Genomic DNA, 24055 nt, shown 5'->3' with positions numbered 1-24055 from the left:
ATTAGTAGTTGAGCAGAACCGTGCACAGCTGCCAAGTTGGTGCACATTCATAGCTATTTGTTAAGTGTCTTTATAACATGGCAGAACTCCCGGATACAATGTCATATCGTGATAATATGTAAAATGTAGTCTTAGTCTGTATTTTACCATCCCCATAGTCATAAATATGATAAATATAAAGTAAATATAAACTGAAATATTCACAAAAGATACAAAACTTTGAATAGTTTAAAAAATAACATTGTAACCCACAAGCACCATTTGCCATGTGCTGCCTAACCTTGTAACTATTATAACACACTATATAGTGAACATTTGGCAGTGTATGGATACAGCAAAGATCTTCTTCACCGTAAGCCAATGAAGATTTTTATATGTGGGATCCAGTGCTCCCAGCCATAGGTGATCAAGATTGTAGATCAATGAGAGCTGAGGCGCTGTAGATGTTTAGGATAACCTATGCAAGTCTATCGATCCAGTCTAGGAAGATATCCAGCTCGCCCAAGGCTTTGTTGACGGCTGCGCTGGGATCCATCTAAAAATGAAAGGAATGCTTTGTTACTAAATTGTGAAATGAAATTCATAAAATAAGTTCAAACCAGGAAAGATAGTGATTCAAGAGCTTTTTCTTAAGTAAAGTCAGCAGAATCCATAGTAACAGAAAAGAAACAGGGATACTCCATAGATACACTTGGACATATATGTTTGTATGTTTAATATTTACATCTCGGCAAAACTGAAATAGTCATTGCTTAACAGGTAATTATTGGTTTTGATTTCAAAAGACTGGTATACAGTGATGGGTATATATTTAAAAACTACTTAAGGAAATTAAACTCTTACATCCCCCACAATCTGTTAATTGATAAAAAATTGTGCATCTCCTATTCATAGCCTCAACACATGGCATCTGGAAGAATGAAAGTAGAAAGCATACAAAAGAGACACGTAGCGTCATTGGTTTCGTTGTTTTTTTAAAATGTGGTGATCATAATCTTTTATTTTCTTCTGGTTCCAGGTTTACCCCACTATTCAAATGCTGTATCTTTGTAACAGATATACTTAATTTGAATGTTTTCTGCTTCTGCTGGTTTTTCAATTCATTACCCTGTATTTTTGGCCTGTGAAATATTATCATCTTACTTCCTTTGGTATTGCTGAGCCTGTCTAGCTGCTGGCATGTTATGAAAAGTGTGAAGCAGGATGAACTCTCCCCAGAGCTTCACACTTACCTTCAGCTTGCATGCTGCACTTATATTCTTTCAGGTTTCTTGCAGGTCTGGTTGAATCTCAGGCTTGGTGTACAAAATTACCAACGACTTGTATCTTGAATGTCATTTGGCAGGGCATTTTCAATATGCAATCTCTATACCTATTGTAGCTACCTATTTTAGTTTTCTAACATTTGATTAATTCGATATTGTAAGTCATATAGACATGCAGTAGTGTACTAAAAGACATACTAGTGGGCGGGGCCTTTTCACACTTGTACATCTATCAATTGTTGGTTTCAGTTTCATCTCATACACCATAATTATCTTGCTGAAAGTATTCACCTGCAAAAAGGATTGTGTTTCAGCTAAGCACATTTATCTGGGCACTTTTTTAAATGGAACTCATCACACTTAGGGGGATATTCTTAATGAAGTGGCGGTGAGAGGCGTTAGCCTCCTTGGCTTAACGCCTCTCATCGCCACTTCGGAAACACGAGGCTGCACTCTATTCTCAAGAATGTGGTGCAGTCTGGCGTTTCCCCCTGCGATGGCGCTAAATTTCACGACTTAGAGCCAACGCAGGCGCCCTTGCACCAGACTGCAAGGGTGTTTACAAGCAGGGAGGTTTGTTTATATACAGGAAGGTGTCCCTTTCTGCACATAAACAAACCGAACATGCCAGTTTGTAACTTACATGTGTGCTGCTTCATGCAGCACACATGTAAGTTACAAAACGGAATTTAAAAAAAAGGTTTGTTTATGTACAGGAAGGGACACCTTCCGGTACATGAACAAACCATGGCATTTTGCATTTTCCATGTGTGCTGCACAAGGCAGCACACGTGGAAAATGCAAAAATTAGGAGAAATAAAGCATTTCTCCTCGTTTTGCCTTAAGACCAGGATTTTCCTGGTCTTAAGTTTGGCGCTGCCACCAATTAACGCCGCCCTTGAGAATAGGTGGTGGCGCCATGTACAATGGGTGTTGCGATGGACCGGCCACCGCAACACCCACTGCACGCCCCTTTCGCGGTAAGTCTACCGTGAAAGGGGCCTTATTCACAAGGCAGGGTTAAACCACTTAACGTGGCTTAAAGCCACGTTAAGTGGCTTTCACGCTGCCTTGTGAATAAGGCGCTGACACTATCGACACAGGAAAGTCAGAAAAAGTGACGTTCCCATGGCGATAGGGGCTTGAGAATACCCCCCTTAGTTCCTTAAAAGAGAATGTCCTTGACAGGCATACCTTCTCAGTGGCCCAATAGGATATCCTGGGTTACTGGGGGCTGAAGATTTGGTATATCTCAAAAGTGGATTTTTCTGAACTGGTGAATCTCTGTGTCCAGATCTAGAGCATCCCATTTCCTAACCTGGTGGACAGATCTACTTTGTTATGAACACTGTATGCTGAAGGAGCCACACTCAAGAAGCTTTAACCGAATATAATGCGGAGGTCCTTGAACCACCCTGGGAACTCACCAGAGACAATCTGTAAAAATAGTACTGCGTTTGATATAACTGGTCCTAAAACAACTTGTTGCTGCAGTAGAAAGGTTTCTTTGGTTAGTAGGGGTTTCCCATGTCAGCTGTGGGGCCACCATGATGTAGTAATCAAGTCCACTCAGTTGTGATGATTTAGGTAGGTTTATTGGAGATGGTACAAGATCACAGGGAGACCATAAGTAGGCCAGATAAAGAACCCCACCAGGAGCAGCCAGCAGGCAGCTCAGCCCAGTCAACTGTCATTACTCACTGCAGAATCCCAACATTCTGACAGCATCATCACATGAACATTCCACTGGTGGTAGATTGGCATTGCATCAGAATAAGCAGGATATAACACATGACTATTTCAGTTCACTGATTCAATACCTTCAATCCAGAGGTCCAAATGCAGGATAGGCTGAATGTGTAATACTGTGTCAACATTGCTTCTGTGAGAAGCTCAACTTGGCCCAACCCATGGGACCAACCTGCAGCTGCTAGGACTCTATTTTGCTGGACGTTTTAAGCCAAACGTTTCAGAACTTCAAGCCAAAGCTACGACTTTCAGCTGCCCTGTTCCATCATGGCTTTGATACAACAGTGTCCGAATTCGACACCACATTAATGGGTATAACCTGTTTTAAAGCATTGGCATGTGATTTGAACCAAAACTCTCACAAGTGGACAGATGCCACCATTGGCCACCTTTTTATCGCAATGCGCCCAGGACTTTGCTGTTTCTCTGCCATTTTAGAAACCCTGGACTCCTTTTGCAGTATTTGTTTTACGGACATATCCACATGTCTCTGTCACACATTTTGAATTCTTGGACAATTTATTTTTTAAGTTTGCCTTCGTAACTGTTTATCTTTTCTTTTTAAACTTGGTGTGAACTTTTAACTTCTTTATTTTTTAATAGTACCATCTCATGCACTGCTATTCTGCCCAGAGCCGAGGAAACTGCAGGAGTGCTTGAGTATCTCTACGGAGTAAGCTATAGGATGTGGCCCAACAGGCTAGTTTCTCACATTATTCTATACCATCTGATTAATTTTCGTATGTTGTTTTAGTGTTACAGCACTATGGAGGTCTCAATTATTAACAAATAAATATCGTAAAATGTGCTTAGCAGCCCAAATATGCACAAGGATCTAATGCAGCCCCCTGCATCCCCTGCTGGGGAGAGTGAGGGCAACCGCCCAGTGGACCCCATTTCAGACTAAAGCTAACAAAAACATGTGAGAAATGGGAGAACCAGGCCCCCTCATCACTTTCTACATTGGGGCCCCATCATTTTGCATTACGACACTGAATATGCAGATAGCTTACAACCCAAACAGACACACTTTTATTCACCCACATTAACGGGATGACCACTCGCCTCGTCTCTATCCAACCGAGACGAATTTGGGATACACCACCCATTTAACTCACCTTTTCAAAGTTTTCCTGGATGACCTCGTACTGCATCCTGGAAGATTCTCCACAGCGACAGGTCACGTGCGAGTGCTGTAAACATAGCATTCACGCATGTTAGTGCAGTCATGTGACCAGTATAACACTTCCAGAAAGATCCCTCAGACTATACAGTAATGCCATATCTCTCTATAATCCGAATGAATTCCATGTAAGAGTCGCGTGCCCTATGGAGTACTCCAAGGTCCTGCACCGGACTCATGGATGAACTCCCTTTTGGAGGGAAACTCAATGTGTATCATCTTAGAGCTTCTGAGTGTATGGTCAACATTTTAACTCCTTTAGCAGCAACATGTCAAGTATGGCACCTGTACACCTTTCATCGCTAAACAGTGCAGCATTTAGACTGTTAAAGCGCGGGAAGGAATGTTAGGAAAGACAAAGGATTGAGACTAAGACTTTCATGTTTTTGACCCTCTGGATAGATTTGCTGTACAGAATTGCTTCAATGTTCCCTCTTTTCTGTTCATCTCAGACCCGCACATGCATTCCTAAATAGGATCAATAATACAAAGAACACTAGGTTTGTCCATTCTGTTCGGTTCCCTTCATATTGTAGCAGCAAAGATCTAACTCAATGTCTTGTTTTAACCTGACACTCCAAGCAGCTCTTGTTGTAGATCGCGGGAGCCAAACATATTCACATTTTGCTTCTCTTTATCTAAGATGTTTTCACTTAGACCAATGGCCAAGTTTGTCAAAACACTTTGCATCGGTGCAAAGTACCAAACAAGATGCAATCTGGCACACAGGGGCTGCTGTAGAGTGTGATGGAGGACCTTCTCCCCCAAACTGAAGGCGGCGGTCCTGATTTACAGTCAGGCAGGCCTGAAGTATATCAGAAACAGAATCTACTCCAACTCTGTTGCTGTGATAAGTCCTTCAATAGCCCGACAGATGTTCATTTATAAGACCGTCAGTCCTGCCATATGTTTTTAGGTCGATCATTCGAGACCTCTTGGATATACTTTAGTATACACTTATTATATACTTATATGTGTATGTACTTTGTCGGCTCCGGAGGTCAGCCCAAGGACTTGTCTGCTTCCGCTTAGGGACTTTTTTCTGTCCAACTGCCTCTATTTAGCTGTCTCGATAAAAAGCGACCAGCAGAGGTCAGTAAAATACCAGAATCACTTTAGCATTCTGTAGATTCCAGTCCATAGAAATTGTCTTCCACAAGCACCCGTAGACACTAATATTTTTTTCAAATCTTGTATTTTCAGTGATATGACTACCGAAGGCCCTGATTTTATATTAAAAACAGAGCTTTGGACTATACCGTTTGCCCCCAAAAGGCAATATTTCTCTCCTAGTGTTCCCATACCTGGTGTCTCATTACTTTCCCTCCATGTTAAAGAACAGTAGATGTTTCAGCACCCAGGCTAATGTGCTGCACAGGTAAATACATATAAGGTCCCAAAGGCGAGACCGATTGCATTGCAAATGCTTGTTTTTTTTAACTATTTGTCAGGGAGAGCAACCAAAAGAATGAAACCCACACCATAGAAGACAAGTGTGGTGCCCATTAGTTTTACTTTTCTCCAGAAACTCTTGAGTTGGGAGATTGTTTTTGGGTAATGTAAAACATAAACATAAAAGTTTGATGAGTGGCTGTCATGTTTAATGGAGCCCCCTGTCAAATCTTTAAGACATTGACAGGACCCACAGTGACATTTATAGCCAGCCTTTGTATTCAAATATACTGCTCCTTGAGCCAGGCACAAAGTACGAGAAAAGTTTTATTTTCTCCAAACCTTTCCAACATTTCATGTGTACTGTACTGCACTGTACAGCACGCATACAAAAAGTGGAAAAGATTTAAAGTAGTCCCCAAGTGTGCCAGCATCAGGGAGGAGAGCAGCGGCGCCATATCTTAGTAGATATGGGCGGGACTGTCCTATTCCCGCCCTGTCACTCAACGCAAACCAACAGACTTCGTTGCTGCATCGCGGGACAAGTGTGCCAGCATCAGGGAGGGGAGCAGCGGCGCCATATCTTAGTAGATATGGGCGGGACTGTCCTATTCCCGCCCTGTCACTCAACGCAGACCAACAGCCTTAGTTGCTGCATCGCGGGACAAGTGTGCCAGCATCAGGGAGGGGAGCAGCGGCGCCATATCTTAGTAGATATGGGCGGGACTGTCCTACTCCCGCCCTGTCACTCAACGCAGACCAACAGCCTTAGTTGCTGCATCGCGGGACATACTAGGAAATCAGCCCCAAGTTTCAGTCGGAAGTTCTGATTTGAATCTTTGTTCTGCCTCTGGAGCATTTAAGGACAACTTTCTTAGCTGGCCACGTGGGGGTGTCATGCTGCACAGGTGACAGTGCCTAGAAACCGCTAGCAGGCCTGATGCCTCCAGACTCAGGTGGACTAGATTTGACTCTTGCATAACTATCTTTCTAAATTGCTGCAGGTTCAAACCTCACAGCTCTCATCAGGAAATGTGGCGCCGCGTTGCAGACTCATTGCATTATAAAGTAGGGTCCTTCTGCAGCAACATCTGTTGAACCGACAGGACTTGTGTGCATTCCTCGGGAGTCCCCGACACGTCCAGTGATGGTTAACCCTGATTGCAAGACCCGTGCTGACAGCAGGCGGCGCCCTGTACGTTCTTCCCTCAAGAAATGTGTTTTGAATGCTAACTTGAGCAGCCGGTTCCGTACCGGTTTGTTGAGCACATGGACTCTAACAGTGCAGGCTCCCCTGTCTGTTCGTGCCTCCAGGAAGTGCATTCAATTCTAGGTGCCCCTGAAACTCGCAGAAGCGGCATAGATGTAACCCCAAATATTCCAGAAGATGATTTGCTGTTTGAATTTTGACCAAGGCGTTTGTTTCTTAGCCTGGCAATACTTTTACTGTGGGGCGTTGCCAGGTGCAGAACCTGAACAGAAGGAACACTAGCCCTTTGCAGGCTGCCAGCAAGAGTGCCCAGGGGGACCTGCTACTGGCCGGTCACTCATGCAACTGGGAGCTCTCTTTTCTTTCTAGTTACCAGAGCATTATAGAACACTAGCCCTTTGCAGGCTGTCAGCAAGAGTGCCCAGGGGGACCTGCTACTGGCCTGTCACTGATGCAACGGGGAGCTCTCCTTTCTTTCTAGTTACCAGAGCATTATAGAACACTAGCCCTTTGCAGGCTGTCAGCAAGAGTGCCCAGGGGGACCTGCTACTGGCCGGTCACTGATGCAACGGGGAGCTCTCTTTTCCTTCCAGTTACCAGAGCATTATAGAACACTAGCCCTTTGCAGGCTGCCAGCAAGAGTGCCCAGGGGGGCCTGCTACTGGCCTGTCACTGACGCAACTGGGAGCTCTCTTTTCCTTCCAGTTACCAGAGCATTATAGAACACTAGCCCTTTGCAGGCTGTCAGCAAGAGTGCCCAGGGTGACCTGCTACTGGCCTGTCACTGATGCAACCGGGAGCTCTCTTTTCTTTCTAGTTACCAGAGCATTATAGAACACTAGCCCTTTGCAGGCTGTCAGCAAGAGTGCCCAGGGGGACCTGCTACTGGCCGGTCACTGATGCAACTGGGAGCTCTCCTTTCTTTCTAGTTACCAGAGCATTATAGAACACTAGCCCTTTGCAGGCTGTCAGCAAGAGTGCCCAGGGGGACCTGCTACTGGCCTGTCACTGATGCAACGGGAGCTCTCTCTTCCTTCTAGTTACCAGAGCATTATAGAACACTAGCCCTTTGCAGGCTGTCAGCAAGAGTGCCCAGGGGGACCTGCTACTGGCCTGTCACTGATGCAACTGGGAGCTCTCTTTTCTTTCTAGTTACCAGAGCATTATAGAACACTAGCCCTTTGCAGGCTGCCAGCAAGAGTGCCCAGGGGGGCCTGCTACTGGCCGGTCACTGATGCAACCGGAAGCTCTCTTTTCTTTCTAGTTACCAGAGCATTATAGAACACTAGCCCTTTGCAGGCTGCCAGCAAGAGTGCCCAGGGGGACCTGCTACTGGCCTGTCACTGATGCAACCGGGAGCTCTCTTTTCTTTCTAGTTACCAGAGCATTATAGAACACTAGCCCTTTGCAGGCTGCCAGCAAGAGTGCCCAGGGGGACCTGCTACTGGCCTGTCACTGATGCAACTGGGAGCTCTCTTTTCTTTCTAGTTACCAGAGCATTATAGAACACTAGCCCTTTGCAGGCTGCCAGCAAGAGTGCCCAGGGGGACCTGCTACTGGCCTGTCACTGATGCAACTGGGAGCTCTCTTTTCTTTCTAGTTACCAGAGCATTATAGAACACTAGCCCTTTGCAGGCTGCCAGCAAGAGTGCCCAGGGGGACCTGCTACTGGCCTGTCACTGATGCAACCGGGAGCTCTCTTTTCTTTCTAGTTACCAGAGCATTATAGAACACTAGCCCTTTGCAGGCTGCCAGCAAGAGTGCCCAGGGGGACCTGCTACTGGCCGGTCACTGATGCAACTGGGAGCTCTCTTTTCCTTCTAGTTACCAGAGCATTATAGAACACTAGCCCTTTGCCGGCTGTCGGCAAGAGTGCCCAGGGGGACCTGCTACTGGCCTGTCACTGATGCAACGGGGAGCTCTCCTTTCCTTCTAGTTACCAGAGCATTATAGAACACTAGCCCTTTGCAGGCTGTCAGCAAGAGTGCCCAGGGGGACCTGCTACTGGCCGGTCACTCATGCAACTGGGAGCTCTCTTTTCTTTCTAGTTACCAGAGCATTATAGAACACTAGCCCTTTGCCGGCTGTCAGCAAGAGTGCCCAGGGGGACCTGCTACTGGCCTGTCACTGATGCAACGGGGAGCTCTCCTTTCCTTCTAGTTACCAGAGCATTATAGAACACTAGCCCTTTGCAGGCTGTCAGCAAGAGTGCCCAGGGGGACCTGCTACTGGCCTGTCACTGACGCAACTGGGAGCTCTCTTTTCCTTCTAGTTACCAGAGCATTATAGAACACTAGCCCTTTGCCGGCTGTCGGCAAGAGTGCCCAGGGGGACCTGCTACTGGCCTGTCACTGATGCAACGGGGAGCTCTCCTTTCCTTCTAGTTACCAGAGCATTATAGAACACTAGCCCTTTGCAGGCTGTCAGCAAGAGTGCCCAGGGGGACCTGCTACTGGCCGGTCACTGATGCAACGGGGAGCTCTCTTTTCCTTCTAGTTACCAGAGCATTATAGAACACTAGCCCTTTGCCGGCTGTCGGCAAGAGTGCCCAGGGGGACCTGCTACTGGCCTGTCACTGATGCAACGGGGAGCTCTCCTTTCCTTCTAGTTACCAGAGCATTATAGAACACTAGCCCTTTGCAGGCTGCCAGCAAGAGTGCCCAGGGTGACCTGCTACTGGCCTGTCACTGATGCAACCGGGAGCTCTCTTTTCCTTCTAGTTACCAGAGCATTATAGAACACTAGCCCTTTGCAGGCTGCCAGCAGGAGTGCCCAGGGGCACCTGCTACTGGCCTGTCACTCATGCAACTGGGAGCTCTCTTTTCTTTCTAGTTACCAGAGCATTATAGAACACTAGAATCTTCCTAAATTTCAACTGGAAACTTAGAACAATACATTCAGAAACGAATCTTCAGTGCAAATAGCAGGAAATGCCCAGTTTGCGTTAATTTTTTTTTTTTATGTAATAGGCAATAGATTAAACACAATTTACCCTGCTCCATATTACAGATTTTTTTTTTCAACCATAGCCAAAAATGAAAAATTGGACACCACTACTAAGCAAATATATCACATTTTTGTTTATACATTAATTTACATGTTCCATATTCGCTTTAGCAACAAATCTTACTCCACGAACATCCCTTTATAAAGGAGAATGGACTGATTTGGTACTGTCCTTGCAGCTTACATAATAAAAAAATAGAACAAAGGTATCTTTATTCAAAGTTACCCCATCTTTTGAATGTTAAAAATTGAGCTATTGTATTTTATGTGTTGTCTTGTTAAGGAAACATAACAGAAACAATGTGAAATGTGTTTCCTTAATGGAAAATCTGTCTGGATTGTTCTCTGTGAGCTCAAGCAGTGCTGCCTGGCCTTCTCTGCATCTTTGCAAAGTTCCTGTAGTATGACCCTCAGTGTTAGGTGGCTGGCATAGTGTAGGAGAGTGAGGATGGGGATAATAGTATACAGGTGACCCTACAACATGTATACAGGGAAATGATGGGGCAGTTCGTGCAGCCATTGCTGATGAGGGACTGGACTTACATACTATTGTGACATCATAGACCCAGATTCAGCCAGTGCCTTTTGAAGTAAATAAAGCAGTACTAATCCCTAACTTCTCAGCTCTTACACAATGCACATTTAACGCAACCCAAAATTCTAATAGTGGTAAGCATAGCGGGGCGTCTGGAAGTGCCGATAAACATGCAAATGCATTCATATGTTTCTATGAATCTGCCATATACTTTGCTGCGGGTCTGTTCTTTACATACGTCAAATCAGCCAACCTAGATTCTTTTTCACAGGCAATTTTTAACTCTGCTTTAGAAAGTTGTGAAGCCTCACCTATATTTAATTCTAATTTCAGGATTCCTTCTAATCTTTTCTTTACCTTCTTAGCCCACTGTAGTTCGCTTCTTCCTATTTCAACGGCCCAGTGGGCTGATATCTTCTCTGTATTTGGGACCCTAAGCTTATCCCAAAATCGCAAAGTTGTTTTATAGGCTAAGAAGTTCCAGCCCTACAAATTTCCTTCTAATCTTATCGCCTGAGACATTGCGCCTTTGGGGAGAGCCAACAATTGTTTCAAACATTTACTTTCACACCTCTCCCAACTTCCCAACATACTTATGGCTAGTAGCTCAGCCCCGTAGAGGCATTGCGTGGGGACCGTTGCGTTATTAGCTGGCAAAAGGGGAGTTTAGGAAGGACCAACATAAGTCTTTTTAACCCCTTCAGTGCCCGCCCCTTTCCCCGCCCTGTGCCGGCCGTTGCATTAGCGGGCGGGGTCTATGACGAGCTGGACTCGTCATGGGCACAGCGCAATCGCGGCCCATGACGAGTCCAGCTCGTCATGGGCACTGAAGGGGTTAAAATGAACAAGTCTCCCTGTCGTAGCTAGTGCCCTCATCTTGAACAAGTCTCCCTATCGTAGCTAGTGCCCTCATCTTGAACAAGTCTCCCTATCGTAGCCAGTGCCCTCATCTTGAACAAGTCTCCCTATCGTAGCCAGTGCCCTCATCTTGAACAAGTCTCCCTGTCGTAGCTAGTGCCCTCATCTTGAACAAGTCTCCCTATCGTAGCTAGTGCCCTCATCTTGAACAAGTCTCCCTATCGTAGCTAGTGCCCTCATCTTGAACAAGTCTCCCTATCGTAGCCAGTGCCCTCATCTTGAACAAGTCTCCCTATCGTAGCTAGTGCCCTCATCTCCATAAATTCTTTATGCAAAGTCCAGCTCAACTGACTGGTGAATATCATACCCAGATACCTAATTGCCACTTATACAGTTTACTTTTTTCCCCAAACTTTATTATGTTTTCTTGTTTACCTTCAATTTATTTGCCTCACAATAATGATTCATTAACTTTCTCCGCAGGCCTACTTGAGTCACGCCCAGAATTGCCAAATCTTCTGTATGGAGTAGGCACAACACATGTCTACCCTCCATTTTCGGGGAAAACGAATGAGTCGCAGCCAACTCTCCCTGAAGGTCGGCTAAAAACAATGAAAACAATGTGGGCACGAGGTTACAACTCTGCCTTAACCCATTTCCCAACGGGATTCTCCCTGAGAGGCCCCATCTAGATCATGCTCCACTTGGGGCCAGTTCCTGGTATGCAATTAGTGCAGAATTGTTATTAGGCAATTTGGAATCCGCGGACGTATTAATTTAGCCCAAAGTATACTACGGTCAACCAGATCGAACGCCGAGCTAAAATAAACAAAACAGCAGAATACATTCCCAGTTGTTTCCTTTGCCTTCTGCCCCAAAGCCCATACATTGAAACAGTGATCTATCGTTGAATGCCCAGCTTTAAAGCCTCCCTGCTCCGTGGGAATAATCCTGTTTCCCTTTCTCTAGCTCTTTAAAGCCCTTAAAATAATTTTGAAGTACAGTTTTGCACCTACATCCAACAAACTTATCAGCCGATAATTACCTGGGTCATTCAGAGCACCTTTTTTATGTGTGGGTTTGATTATAGCGCCCTTCCAACTCAGAGGAATGATCCCAGCCTTGGTTATGTGTATAAAAGCTTTGGAGAAGAATCCTGCCCACCACACAGGGTTCAACTTAATTACTATTGCTTGCAACTTATCTGGTCCAGCTGCATTAGTTAAGTTTAGGGAGGATGCACTGACAGTAAAAGTAACCTCATACATTAACGTGTATCTATAGCAAATCATAGCGCATGTTTACTTTACCACAGATCCCCAATGGTGGAATCTCACTTTGGATGTTGGCTTACCAGGAAAGAGGTAAAAGTCCTTTGCAAGCAGATATGGGTTCCTGTTGAAAAACTGTGCTAATGCTTCATAATTTTCCTATACTGTGGCCTAACAGCATGTGCTTTTAGATGCAATCAGCTGTACATTATGGCACAGGCCGGGCTCTTTACAGGCCTTTCCATCTGCAGCAAGAAGTTAAAATCAGGGCTTTTGGGCATAGACGTGTTCGGACACTTCACCATTATTAGGGGTTCCAAATCAATAAAACGACTGTCCTATCCTTGTCAATGTGCCTTCTCTCTCATACTCACACAGATGTCCAGGTCTTTCTTCATGCTGAGAAAGCTGTTGGCGATGAGGCTGACCCTTCGACGTAGATGATGGTCTGTGGTATTGCAGCGCCGAAACACCTGATGCATATAAAACCTTAACAGGTGGCGGAAGAGGCAGCATTGCTCATCAGGCTGTAAGGGTGAACAAAATCATATGACACATTATGTCATAGTAAATAGTTACCCTTGTGTATCACTTGCCATAACACATGAAACACTCGACAATTGTGTTCATAACGGAAGTGTATATACAGTAACTGGTCTGTAGTTTGTGAAAGTCTATGCAAGCTTTTGCAATCATTTCTTGAATCTTGGCCACCAGCTCAGTTTCTAGGTAAGTGAACCCATACATATGCCATTTATTTTTTTCTTGGCATCATGGGTTTCTGGTGGCTTGTAGGCCCAATCTGTAAACATGTCATCTATTTACTGGTTTTAACTGTTGTATTACAAATGTATAGGTACATACCCTGGTGTTCTGCAGAATTGACTTCTCAACAATTCTTATGTCATCTTCTTCATCTTGTGATTGCTGAGGACAAGGAACGATCTTTTAGCAGTAGCTTGCCATGTCAGTGACACTAAACATATTCCTAATTAAGATGCAAAGTCATACTGGGAACAGCCAGAATTGCACTCATTCAGGTCTTCTCCTGTGTTTGGAGTACATTTCTGACTTTTGGGGAATCACAAAGAACCCCAAGACTACTCCTGGACGCCCACGACAGTTGTACCGTTCCAGGAGTACGCCTATTTCCCAGTTATTGCTGCATATTATTTACCTAGTTGTCCATAAGTAAATTATTTGGAAAACTGTCTTTTCAGGTGCAACTTTTTTCTCTGCCATAAAAAGATTTTTCTATGCCAAGAAAGTATTACCAATACACCCCATAAAATATGTGGGTGGCTTCTTTCATTTCCTCTCATGGATGATGCGTACTCGTACCTTCCACAGAATTACATTTGCACGAATTTCAAGGTGGGGAATTATTTGCAAATGTTTGTGACTACTGATAGATGTCAACGTTTGTGGCTGTTCACTGTAGGTTTCATGGCCACCCACACTGTAATCCCTTTATCCCAAACCACATGAGGTGGAACTCAGCATCCTGAGTGTTTTTCTGCACTTCATAAATTTCGTTAAACCTTATATTGTGGATTCGGATATATTTTCTGATCAGAAATGAATTATGCATAAGTAATTAATATTCAGGTGTCCTAAAACGTATATGCATTCAACTCTCAGAGTTCCGTGCAAGAGTAGAACTTTGTGGAACGCGTGCCATTTACATCAGCACTGTACTACAATTGTACTATATTGATAGTATACCGAAATTGCATTTGCATTATTATGCACACAAATTAAATATCCACAGTGCCGACTTTAGAAGTTAGAGAGATAATCAAACAGCGCCCTAAATGTAATTTAAACCAATTGCTAAATGGCTGTGTTTTAGGCAAATAAATGTAAACCTCGAAAATTGAAAATGATTTTTAAGATTAGCAACTTCTCCAACATAAAGCAACCTCTGCAGGCTGTGTTTCAAGAACTGGAACTGCATGGCAGAAGCGGGTGGGTTGATAGAGTCAAGCTGTAGGGTTCATGTTACAAAAGGAACCATTTTACTTTTAAACCTAAAATCACGAGGAGGACATCTTTTAAAAAAAATATATATATATTTTTATTGAGAGTTCAGAGACTTAATCAACATACAATAATATCACATATAAATACATATTTCAAAATATTGAAAAAGAAAAAGAAAAATTGATTTAAATCTAAAGTTCAAAGTATTACAGTTTTATAAATAAATATTTCAGAAAATACTCAATAGTGCAATCACAATATTCCTACAAAACAGGAAAAGAACCTAGTACTTTTAAGTGCAAAGTGCTAAATCAGAATACATGCTTATATATATATATATGCCCTATCTTCTTATACCGAATGTGAGAGGAGTACGGAAAAAGATCAACTTAATCTAAAGTGCAGAGTGCTATATCCGGACAGCTACCTATATATATGTTCTCTCCTTTTATACCCACTACAAGATGTTATCCTATATTTCAAACACCCTCCAATATTTCTCATATTTTCTTATAACTCCTGATCTTATTGCATATTTATTTTCCAATTCTTGTATTCTAGACAGTTTTGCCCTCCATGTATTAAAAGTGGGTACCTTCTCTGCTCTCCACAATTGCAGAATTAGAGATCTTGCTATTGAAACTGCAATAAACAAGCCTTCCTCGTGTGCAGAAGTAGCAGGAGAGCAGCCCAAAACCGCTGTCGATTTATCAAGTAAGATGCGGGGATCAATTATAAATGTAAGATATTTCTCAATCTCCTCCCAGAAATTCTGGATTTTTGGGCACTCCCAGATGATATGCGTCCAGGTTCCTTTCTCTGCACAGCGAAAACATTTATCTTCTATTTGCGGGTATATTTTATGAAGAAAAGAGGGTGTTCTATATATCAACCATTTCGCATAATATTGCATGCGTTTGAAGTTTGCCCCCCTGAATATAACTGTATTAAATTTATTAAGTCTATTCCAGGTTGATTTAAGAATCAGCATATCTTCCCTTTTCTTCCATCTATCCCTAACTTTTTCATATAATGAAAGAGATTTATTGTCATCAAAGATCTTAATCCAGTAACGAATTATCCCGTTGCGTGGGGGAATTAAGGGCTTCACTGATAATAGTTTTATAACGCAGGCTTTCCATATCTAGTTTTTCCAATATGGGTTTCAATCTAATAAATGACCATTTTAAAATTGTGTTTGAATGTTGAAGCCCCATTTCAATCTCTGCCCAGATTTTCCAACAGTTCCCCTTAATAAAATCCTGGATTTGAACATACCTGTTTTCTTCCCACAACCTTAGTATATTATTCTCTAAGAGACCTGTTTCCCCCGTATACATATTTGAAAGCCTTGTTGAAATATTAATTCTTATAATATCGTAGTGTGCTAACAGCTGAGTTTTTTGTTTAAGTAGCCATTGTAGGGTCTGATGACGGACTTTTTTAAGGGTATTTAGTCACTCTCATGGGGTCTATTATATTGCACTCCCGTAGGATCTTTTTCATAAAGAAGTTATCTACCTCTTGAGGATCTAAAAAAAAATATCTAAAACTGTGATGTGCAAATGTCGCATAATAATAATTTCTAATATTCGGAAGAGATAGTCCTCCATCAGCAATAGGATAATTTAAAGTGTTAAGGGCTAACCTTGGTACCTTATTTGTCCATAACAAAGAAGAGAACATACAGTCTATTTCTTTTAAAAAAAAGTGGCCTGTATTGCACAAGGAGCTGCACTAAAAAGAAAATAAAATAGCGGAAGAATAGACATTCTAATTAACGCAACTCGTCCTATTATTGACAACGGCAGCTGATTCCATCGTTTTAACTGAGACTGTACCTTTTTTGGCAATGGAATATAATTTAGGGAAAAAAGATCTTCTACTCTCTCAGTTACATAGATCCCGAAATACCTCTTCGGACGGGTGTTGTATGTCTGTCTAAATTCTAATAAGAGAGAATTCACATCGTAATTGCATAGTATAATTTCTGTTTTAGACTTATTGATTTTATAACCCCCTATCTTTTCAAAATCTGCAAAGATTCTCATAATTCCCGTCTGGGTATTTATCTTTGGGTTCAGGAAGAGAACGGTGTCATCAGCATATAATTTTATGTTCGTCATTCCTTGAACCGGAACCGTATGGGCTCTTTTTTCCCTGATTGCAATTGCTAATGGTTCTATAAATAAAGCGAATAAAATCGGGGAAAGGGGACAGCCTTGTCTGGTGCCTCTATTTATTTGGCATGTCCCTATGTTAACAGAATTGATTAAAATGTGGGCCTGTGAATTTATATAGAGTTGTTTTAATAAAAATAATTCTCATTTGGGAAGCTAAAGTTTTCTAAAATTATAAAAAGGCAGTTCCAGGAAACAAGATCAAATGCTTTTTCGGCATCTAAAAACCAAATCTGCGCCTCAACCTTATTGATATTAAAAAAATCAAGTGCCTCTAATAAAAAATTTGTATTATTATAAAGCTGTCTCCCTGCTACAAAGCTGCACTGATCTGTCCCAATAAGGGATCCCACCATCTTATTTAGCCTATTGGCAAGGAGTTTAGTAAACATTTTGTAATCAGTATTTAAAAGGCTTATTGGTCTGTAAGAGATCACACTTTCACTGTCTTTATCTTTTTTAAAAATACTGACCACTACTGCCATGCGAAATGATGCAGGTGGGTCACCCCCTTGTAATAAATCATTTGCAAGTTTTAAAAATTCGGGGCAGGGTACAGTAGAAAATGCTTTAAAAAATTCTGCGGGGATGCCATCCTCTCCAGTAGCTTTGCAAATAGGCAAAGAGCTGATAACCGCATCTAATTCTTCCTTCGTAAATTTGGCTAGCAGCAGCTCTTTAAAATTATTTTCCAAAGTTGGAATTGGCAATTCCTGCAGGAATTCATTAATTTTTTCTGAAGGGACCTGGTGAGATGTCTGATAGATGTCTTTATAATGTTTAAGAAACACCTCGCCTATTAGTGGCGTAGTTTTTACGCAAGTTTTAGTTACTTTGTCCTGAATGTATTCAATTCTGTTTTGGACTTGCTTTTCCTTTGCTTGCCAAGCTAGCAATCTTCCCGTGTACTCGCTATCTTCATAGCTTGTCTGGAGATATAATCTAGTTGCCCCCTACCCTAAGTCATAATAAAATTCCCTCATTCTTGTTTTTGCATTCAGTACTTCTTGCCTATTATTCGAAGTCCTATTTCTAAAGTATTCTTGATTTGCATAGGCTAGACTATTTTCTATTGCCATTCTTTCCTCCTTCTTAGCTTTTTGTTTTGGTATCTCTTTTGAGGTGATTATGCCTCTCAGTGTAGCCTTAAAAGCATCCCATATTATGTTACTTGGGCCAGAATATTTATAGAAAAAAAGGAACCAATCTCCTTCCCTAAATCTGCACACCATTGCTTATCTGCTAAATTAAGTTTATTAAAATGCCACCTTCTTGATGCTTGTTCATCTTTCTTCCCTGAAAGGGTTTCCATCTTAATGAGGGCATGATCTGAGAAGGTATTCGCTATATGCTCATATTTACTGACTTCCAAATTATGGGAGGTTAGAAAAAAATCTAGCCTTGATGACGAATCATATTTTGCTGAATAGCAAGAGTACTCATGTTTAGTCGGATTGTTGAGCCGCCAGTAGTCTAAAATATCTAAATCTATCTTACAACTCAATGCAGTACATACTTGTGGTTTGTTTTGCCTTCGATCTTTTTTTGTAGAATCAACCACAGGGTTTTGCAAGAAATTAAAGTCCCCTCCCCATATAATCTGACCAGGTATACCTGTCAGTGCTTGTTTTAACTGCACAATGGGGAGCGGATCATCCACAACTGGTGCATAGATTGTAGCAAGTATCACGCTTGTGTGTCCATCTGCCCCTCATATCTGAATGAGATGCTTCAACATGAAATTGGACATGCTTGCCTATATAGATGCTCACACGCCTCTGAGCTGTCCCCGACACAGCCGAGCAATAAAAACCCGCCCAGTTTTTAAACATCTTACTAGCATCTGCTAAAGCTCGGAAATGTGTCTCTTGTAAAAAGATCTATCTATTGCACCAGTTTTACGCCTATTATTTAAACCATTAACATTCAAAGACAAAATTGAGAGTTTATACCTATTCATAATGCAATTGAGAGGAAAATATAACCTGTTTTATCCATACGCCCCAGGGAGTCTCATCTAAAGTGCGATATGTGCTATATGTGCAAAAATGCATTTCTAATGCAGTTTGTGCAAGTGTGCAACATGCATAAATAAGTAACCACTTAAGTTGTGAGATTTCTTCTCCCGATAGGACCATAGCGGGCTAGGTTATATACTGAAATATAGGCCATTGAATTGTGCAAGTTGCGCAGGTCTACCATACCTAATATAACAATTGTGCAAATCATACAATAGAGTGCAAATCACGCATTTAGACCAGCATACTACAGTACAGTTTGTATCAATTGTGCAAAAAGCTATTTAAAGTGCAAATCAGGTAGCTATTAGACCACTCAAAGCAATATACTACAGTACAAATTGTATTAATTATGGAAGGTAAACATTTCTAAGTGCAGTTCTAAGTGCAATTTGTGCAAATGTGCACAATGCATAAATAAGTAACCACTTAATTTGTTAGATCTCTTCTCCCAATAAAACCATAGCGGGCTAGATTATTTGCTAAAATACAGGCCATTAAAATGTGCAAATTGCGCAGGTCTACCATACCTAATATAACAATTGAGCAAATCATACAATAGAGTGCAAATCACACATTTAGACCAGCATACTACAGTACAGTTTGTATCAATTGTGCAAAAGGCTATTTAAAGTGCAAATCAGGTAGCTATTAGACCACTCAGTGCAATATACTACAGTACAAATTGTATCAATTATGGAATGTGAACATTAAAATACATTAAAGTGCAATATCCAATGTGCAATATATGCAATATGTGCAATATGACAACTATACAAGACAGCATCTTTCCTTAGCAACATTACGTATCCTTTTCCTTAACTTATTCAAAAAAAGAAAAATATTTCCGTCTATGAACTCTCTTTTTCTGGCTGCTTCACCCCCACCACCACTCCCCGACCCCCCCACCCCACCCTCCCCATAAGAAGAGAAATCCCGACCTGTCCCACTGTCCTTTCCTCTTCCTCCCTCTTCCTATTGGATGCCATCTTATTGCATCCTGTTGCGTTCCCTGATTTACCTCACGTCCGCCCCTCAAAGAAAAACTATAACAACTCAGTCTTATAGCCTACAACCACATAATCTCTTTTCCTTATGCAGCTATGAGAGCATCCAAAAGGCTTTGAGCCTCCAGTATCTCTGTGAAGATAACAATTTTTCCTTTGGCTATGACTTTCAATTTGGACTGCTGCACAATCATCGCCTGTGCTCCTTTAGCTTTAAACGAGTCAATCATTTTGACAAAATCGTTGCGTCTATGGGCAGAGGCTGCTGACAAGTCAGATTTTTTTTTAAAGTTTTTAATATCGTCGGTATTGAATGATCTCCTTGATATTGCCACATTTAGGATTTGCTCTTTAATTCTATAATCCGAAAAGTTTATTAGAATGGTTCGTGGATATTTAGGATTCGCGGGTTTATGTGCAGGTACCCTATGGGCTCTCGTAATTGTGAGGTCTCCTTGTAATTCAGGTATTACCTTTTTCAACAGAGATTCAGTCCATTTCACCATTTCCGCACCTTCCAAACCCTCCGCTAGGCGCAGATTTGATCTCCTGTTGTAATTCTCTAAATCTTGTAGCTTCAATTCCATCTGGCTCTTGCTCTTATTCAACACCTGGAAATCTTTTTGCATAGTAGCGATGTTATCTTCCAGGGCTGAGACACGAACCTCCACCTCAGTAACCCTTCTGGGTAAACTTCCTAGACTTCCACTTCTTTGTTAACCTATTATGCAGCTGTGATATTTCAAATGCTTGTGAAGTCTTCAAGTCTCGTAATTCCTGCAAAATAGTTGTAAGCATTTCTTGTATTGAGGTGTCTTGCTCGGATCTTTTACCCAGGGTTTTGTTGACTCTTGAGACGAGGAGTGTCTCCTTTTCTTTTTCCTTTCCTTTTCTGACTCTGATTCTAGTTCTAATTCAGACAGAGAATCCAACTCGTCTGAGAGTATCTCTTTACCAACTTCCTTTTGCGATGTCTTTTGCGATGTTGGTAGAAGTTTTTCAGCTACTTTAATCAACGGCTGGCTAATCATAGGTGATTTCCCATGAATGGCTGTACTCAATTCTGCGGGTTCTAACCCTAAGTGCAATCTCAGTATGGGCTGTGGGTTTATGACTTGCGCTGGGGGGTCATGGGCATGGGCATGGACATGGGCATGTAATTGGGCAGGGATAAATAGTGTTTTCTGTCCCTGCATATCCTGTAGGCATATTTCACCTTCCGCCTTTTGCTCCTCCCGATTCGGCTGCGGTGTTCTAATAGGTTTTCCCCATGTCGTGGGGGGCTTGCCGAAGAGAGAATACTGGTACACAATATGGCTTCTTTTTTTATGGTGTGATAGTTCTTTGCAATTAGGGGGTTCATGAAGGACAACCTATAGACTGTACTGGACTGGACTGGAATGACTGTACTGTACTGTTACACCATCGATGGACACTATTTTATGATGCATTCACTATATTGCACTTGTGCAGTTTGCACTATTGCTTTTTGCTATGGTACTATTTCTATTTGTGCCAATCAATGCACCACTTTTAAAGCCATATTGCAAAATTTCTGTAGTAGAAAAAATTTGGCCATAGCACTTTGGGCATTTTTTAAAATTTTGATCAGATTGGACAGTTTTTAATGATTTTCCATTTTGATTGGTACTGCTTCGATAATTTTGTGCCGTTGTACTGATACGGCTACTCCATGAGGAACACTTCTATTCTAGCATTCGTCACAGATACTGCTGTACCTTCATCAGAATAGACACCTCTTTTCTTAATTTTTTATTTTTATTTGTTTGTTTTGTAAAGCACTATGATTGTCACAGTGTGGAAACTCTGTGCACCCAAAAGTCCTTATTGTCGGACTCCTTTTCATGTTCTTCAGGCCTGAGGTTGAAGATGCAGCAAATTTACTTAACAGACTCTCAAGCAGGACTTTTTAGTGTTAACTATGAGCCATCTTGAATACAGTTGTTGGCATGCCCTGGTCCATTAGTGACACACATACTCCTTTTGTGCACTGTTTCACTTGTTTATTGCATCACATGTATGCTTGTACTACTGAAAAATCAACACCAGCAGTATCAAGTTACAAGAATATCGAGGGCAAAATATTGAAATAAAGACTGACTATTCTTAACTTCACTGCTACGTACCTATATATACCGTGTAGGTACATATATCTGGCATTAGGTATAGAAAATCTTGATTACTTAGCTGTCAATATATTTTTTTAATATTTTGCCCTTGATATTCCATCCCACGGATATTGTGGGTTCAATAGTCAGCACGCAGACCAGTTATACCACTATTCTGCCCAAAGAGAGCAGCATTGCGTTTCAACCCCACTAGTGTGTCTTATTGCCACTCATAGACATATTTGTTAGTTCATTTGAAAAATATTCAAAGGGACATCCATGAAACATTTAAGATATTTTTATTGAGGCTGAATACTAGACCCAAACCTTAGCTGTCTTGACAGCAACATGTCATAAATGCTTCCAATAAGTACAGTAAGTGGCACACAAAGAGAATCGGCCTTCAGTAAACCCCCTTCTGCCAATTGACCTTCTTTCGCTTGCTTAGATGGACTATCAGTTAAACTCAAGGTAATTGGTGGATGGTTATGTTGCCATATTTATGTTTCCATTATGTTTTGTGATGGGGTGCCAAGGAGTCCCTTCGTCAGGCTAAATATATGCCCTGACATATTGCTGAGCACAGAGGCCAGTATGTTCTTTGATATATTACTTTGCTGAAATTAAAATATTCTATTGCTGATATGTGGCTTTTTTGTTTAAGAAATGCATGCTCTTTTCATGACTTACACTATCATAAAAAGACAGTGCTAATCACTTTTCACTCTCACATATTCATATGCTATATCTTCTTGACAACGGAGCATGTTGGAATTGTAGCTTTATAAGTTCATAAATAAAAGACATGCAAACATGTCGACTGTCTTAATGATGTAATCAAAATACGGGCCTTTTGGTAAAAATACTATTTACTGCACAATATTTTGCTGTGTATCTCTATTAAGCTGAACAGTTAAAATGAAACTCTATCTTCAAACTCATTTTCTTATTTCTTCTTTAAGTGCTCAGCTTACCTTTGCTAACACAGTTTGTTCATCAGGGACGCTATTTCCAGCTTCCATGTTGTTTTACCCCACGAGGTTGCTTTATTATTTTCTTTCTTGAACAGTATGTATTTATTTAGGTATTCATATGTTGCACATTGTGTTCCACTTAATTTATACTGACAAAAATAATGGTTTCATTTGGAGAAATTAGAAATTTAAAGTCCACTCAGATGTGGTTGTGATGGTATCTAATATTCTTAGATTGGTTATATGTTACTATTTCAGTTGTCTCCACATTGCAGCCATTACTTTTGGAGCCATTACTCTGGGAGTGCCATTTCATAGCAAAAGTAATTACATTGCAGGTAATGCATTTTTTAAATGTTTTTAGTTTATACATTAGTAGATTATTTTTGAGATATGTTTGATGAGAAGAAGCTCTGGAGGAAGAGTAACTAACTGAACAATGTTATGTTTCTTGTTAGCAGATAGATATTCAATAGATGAACATGGTCCATTGCAATTCTTTTTTTATGTTTGCCCAGTTTCTCCATTCATCGAAGCACCGTTAGAATTAGAAAAGCTTCAAATCAAATGGTGTCAGTATCCTGTTTCAGGTATAGTTTTGTATGTAAAAACCTAGTTACACTGACCAAACAAGTGGAAAGCAATGTGTGTAGGGTTACATCTGGGTGCAAGTGTATGAACTTTTTCGTGAATCAGGCCCAGAAATGTCAATTAGCCTTTCAGGCCAGCAACTTAAAAGGATGCTCTGTTTTGTACTTAATAGTTTTTCTCTGGTCCAATATGATCCAACAAAAATCAGTTATAATTTAACCACACGATTGGACTATCACTTCATCAAGTGATTCCTGCACAATGGAGTTTATGTAAAAAAAATGAGTAACCCAAATTTATACTTACGATAATTTTACGGATTTTGTAAAAACATTCCCGTGTCTCGTGAACATTTACAGACACCGCACAGTGCCCAAAGTGCAACCTCCGATGCCCAGTCGTCAGGTGGTAGCATAACAAGGCTACTAAAGAAAGAAGGCCTAGGTAAACGCCACCGAATATCATAGCCTTTTAGGGTATTCCAACTGTGAACAAAAGCAGAGATTGATAGATTAGTGGGTTGAGCCCGGCTGCAAAGAACTCTCTGTAACATGAAGATCGCATGTCCTAATTGGTCAGCATCAACCTGCCTCCTATCCTTTTCAGCTCAACAAAATGTTAACCATTAAATTAGGTAATACAAATACCTATTACATTTTGTGTAGAACAACCTGTTCAAGGTTGTGCATATCAAGATTCACACT

At 41.5% G+C, this 24055-nt stretch overlaps 1 protein-coding gene across 1 annotated transcript; it reads right to left on the bottom strand.

Annotated features, from left to right (window-relative positions):
- Positions 1–457: 457 nt before the first annotated feature.
- On the bottom strand, positions 458–23816 carry LOC146869627 (interleukin-20-like). Its single transcript, XM_085640174.1, has 5 exons — positions 23658–23816; positions 13334–13396; positions 12844–12996; positions 4133–4207; positions 458–535 (listed from the first exon to the last, which is right to left on the bottom strand). The coding sequence occupies exons 1-5, from the start codon at positions 23814–23816 to the stop codon at positions 458–460; spliced, it is 528 nt and encodes a 175-aa protein (XP_085496300.1).
- Between the last annotated feature and the right edge of the window lie 239 nt (positions 23817–24055).

The sequence above is a fragment of the Triturus cristatus genome, chromosome 1_1 (genome assembly GCF_964204655.1).
Source record: "Triturus cristatus chromosome 1_1, aTriCri1.1, whole genome shotgun sequence".
In the NCBI taxonomy this organism is placed as follows: Eukaryota; Metazoa; Chordata; class Amphibia; order Caudata; family Salamandridae; genus Triturus; species Triturus cristatus.
The sequence above is the reverse complement of the archived record's forward strand: the minus strand, read 5'-3'. Positions and strand labels throughout refer to the sequence as shown.

What these genes read in the sequence shown, in the direction of transcription:
- LOC146869627 (XM_085640174.1), bottom strand. Translation starts at nt 23,816, where the DNA reads ATGATATTCGGTGGCGTTTACCTAGGCCTTCTTTCTTTAGTAGCCTTG. An exon ending in CAATTCTGCAGAACACCAGG is followed by an intron (nt 12,997 to 13,333) that starts GTATGTACCTAT and finishes TCACCCTTACAG; the next exon opens with CCTGATGAGCAATGCTGCCT. An exon ending in TCCAGGAAAACTTTGAAAAG is followed by an intron (nt 536 to 4,132) that starts GTGAGTTAAATG and finishes TTTCATTTTTAG; the next exon opens with ATGGATCCCAGCGCAGCCGT.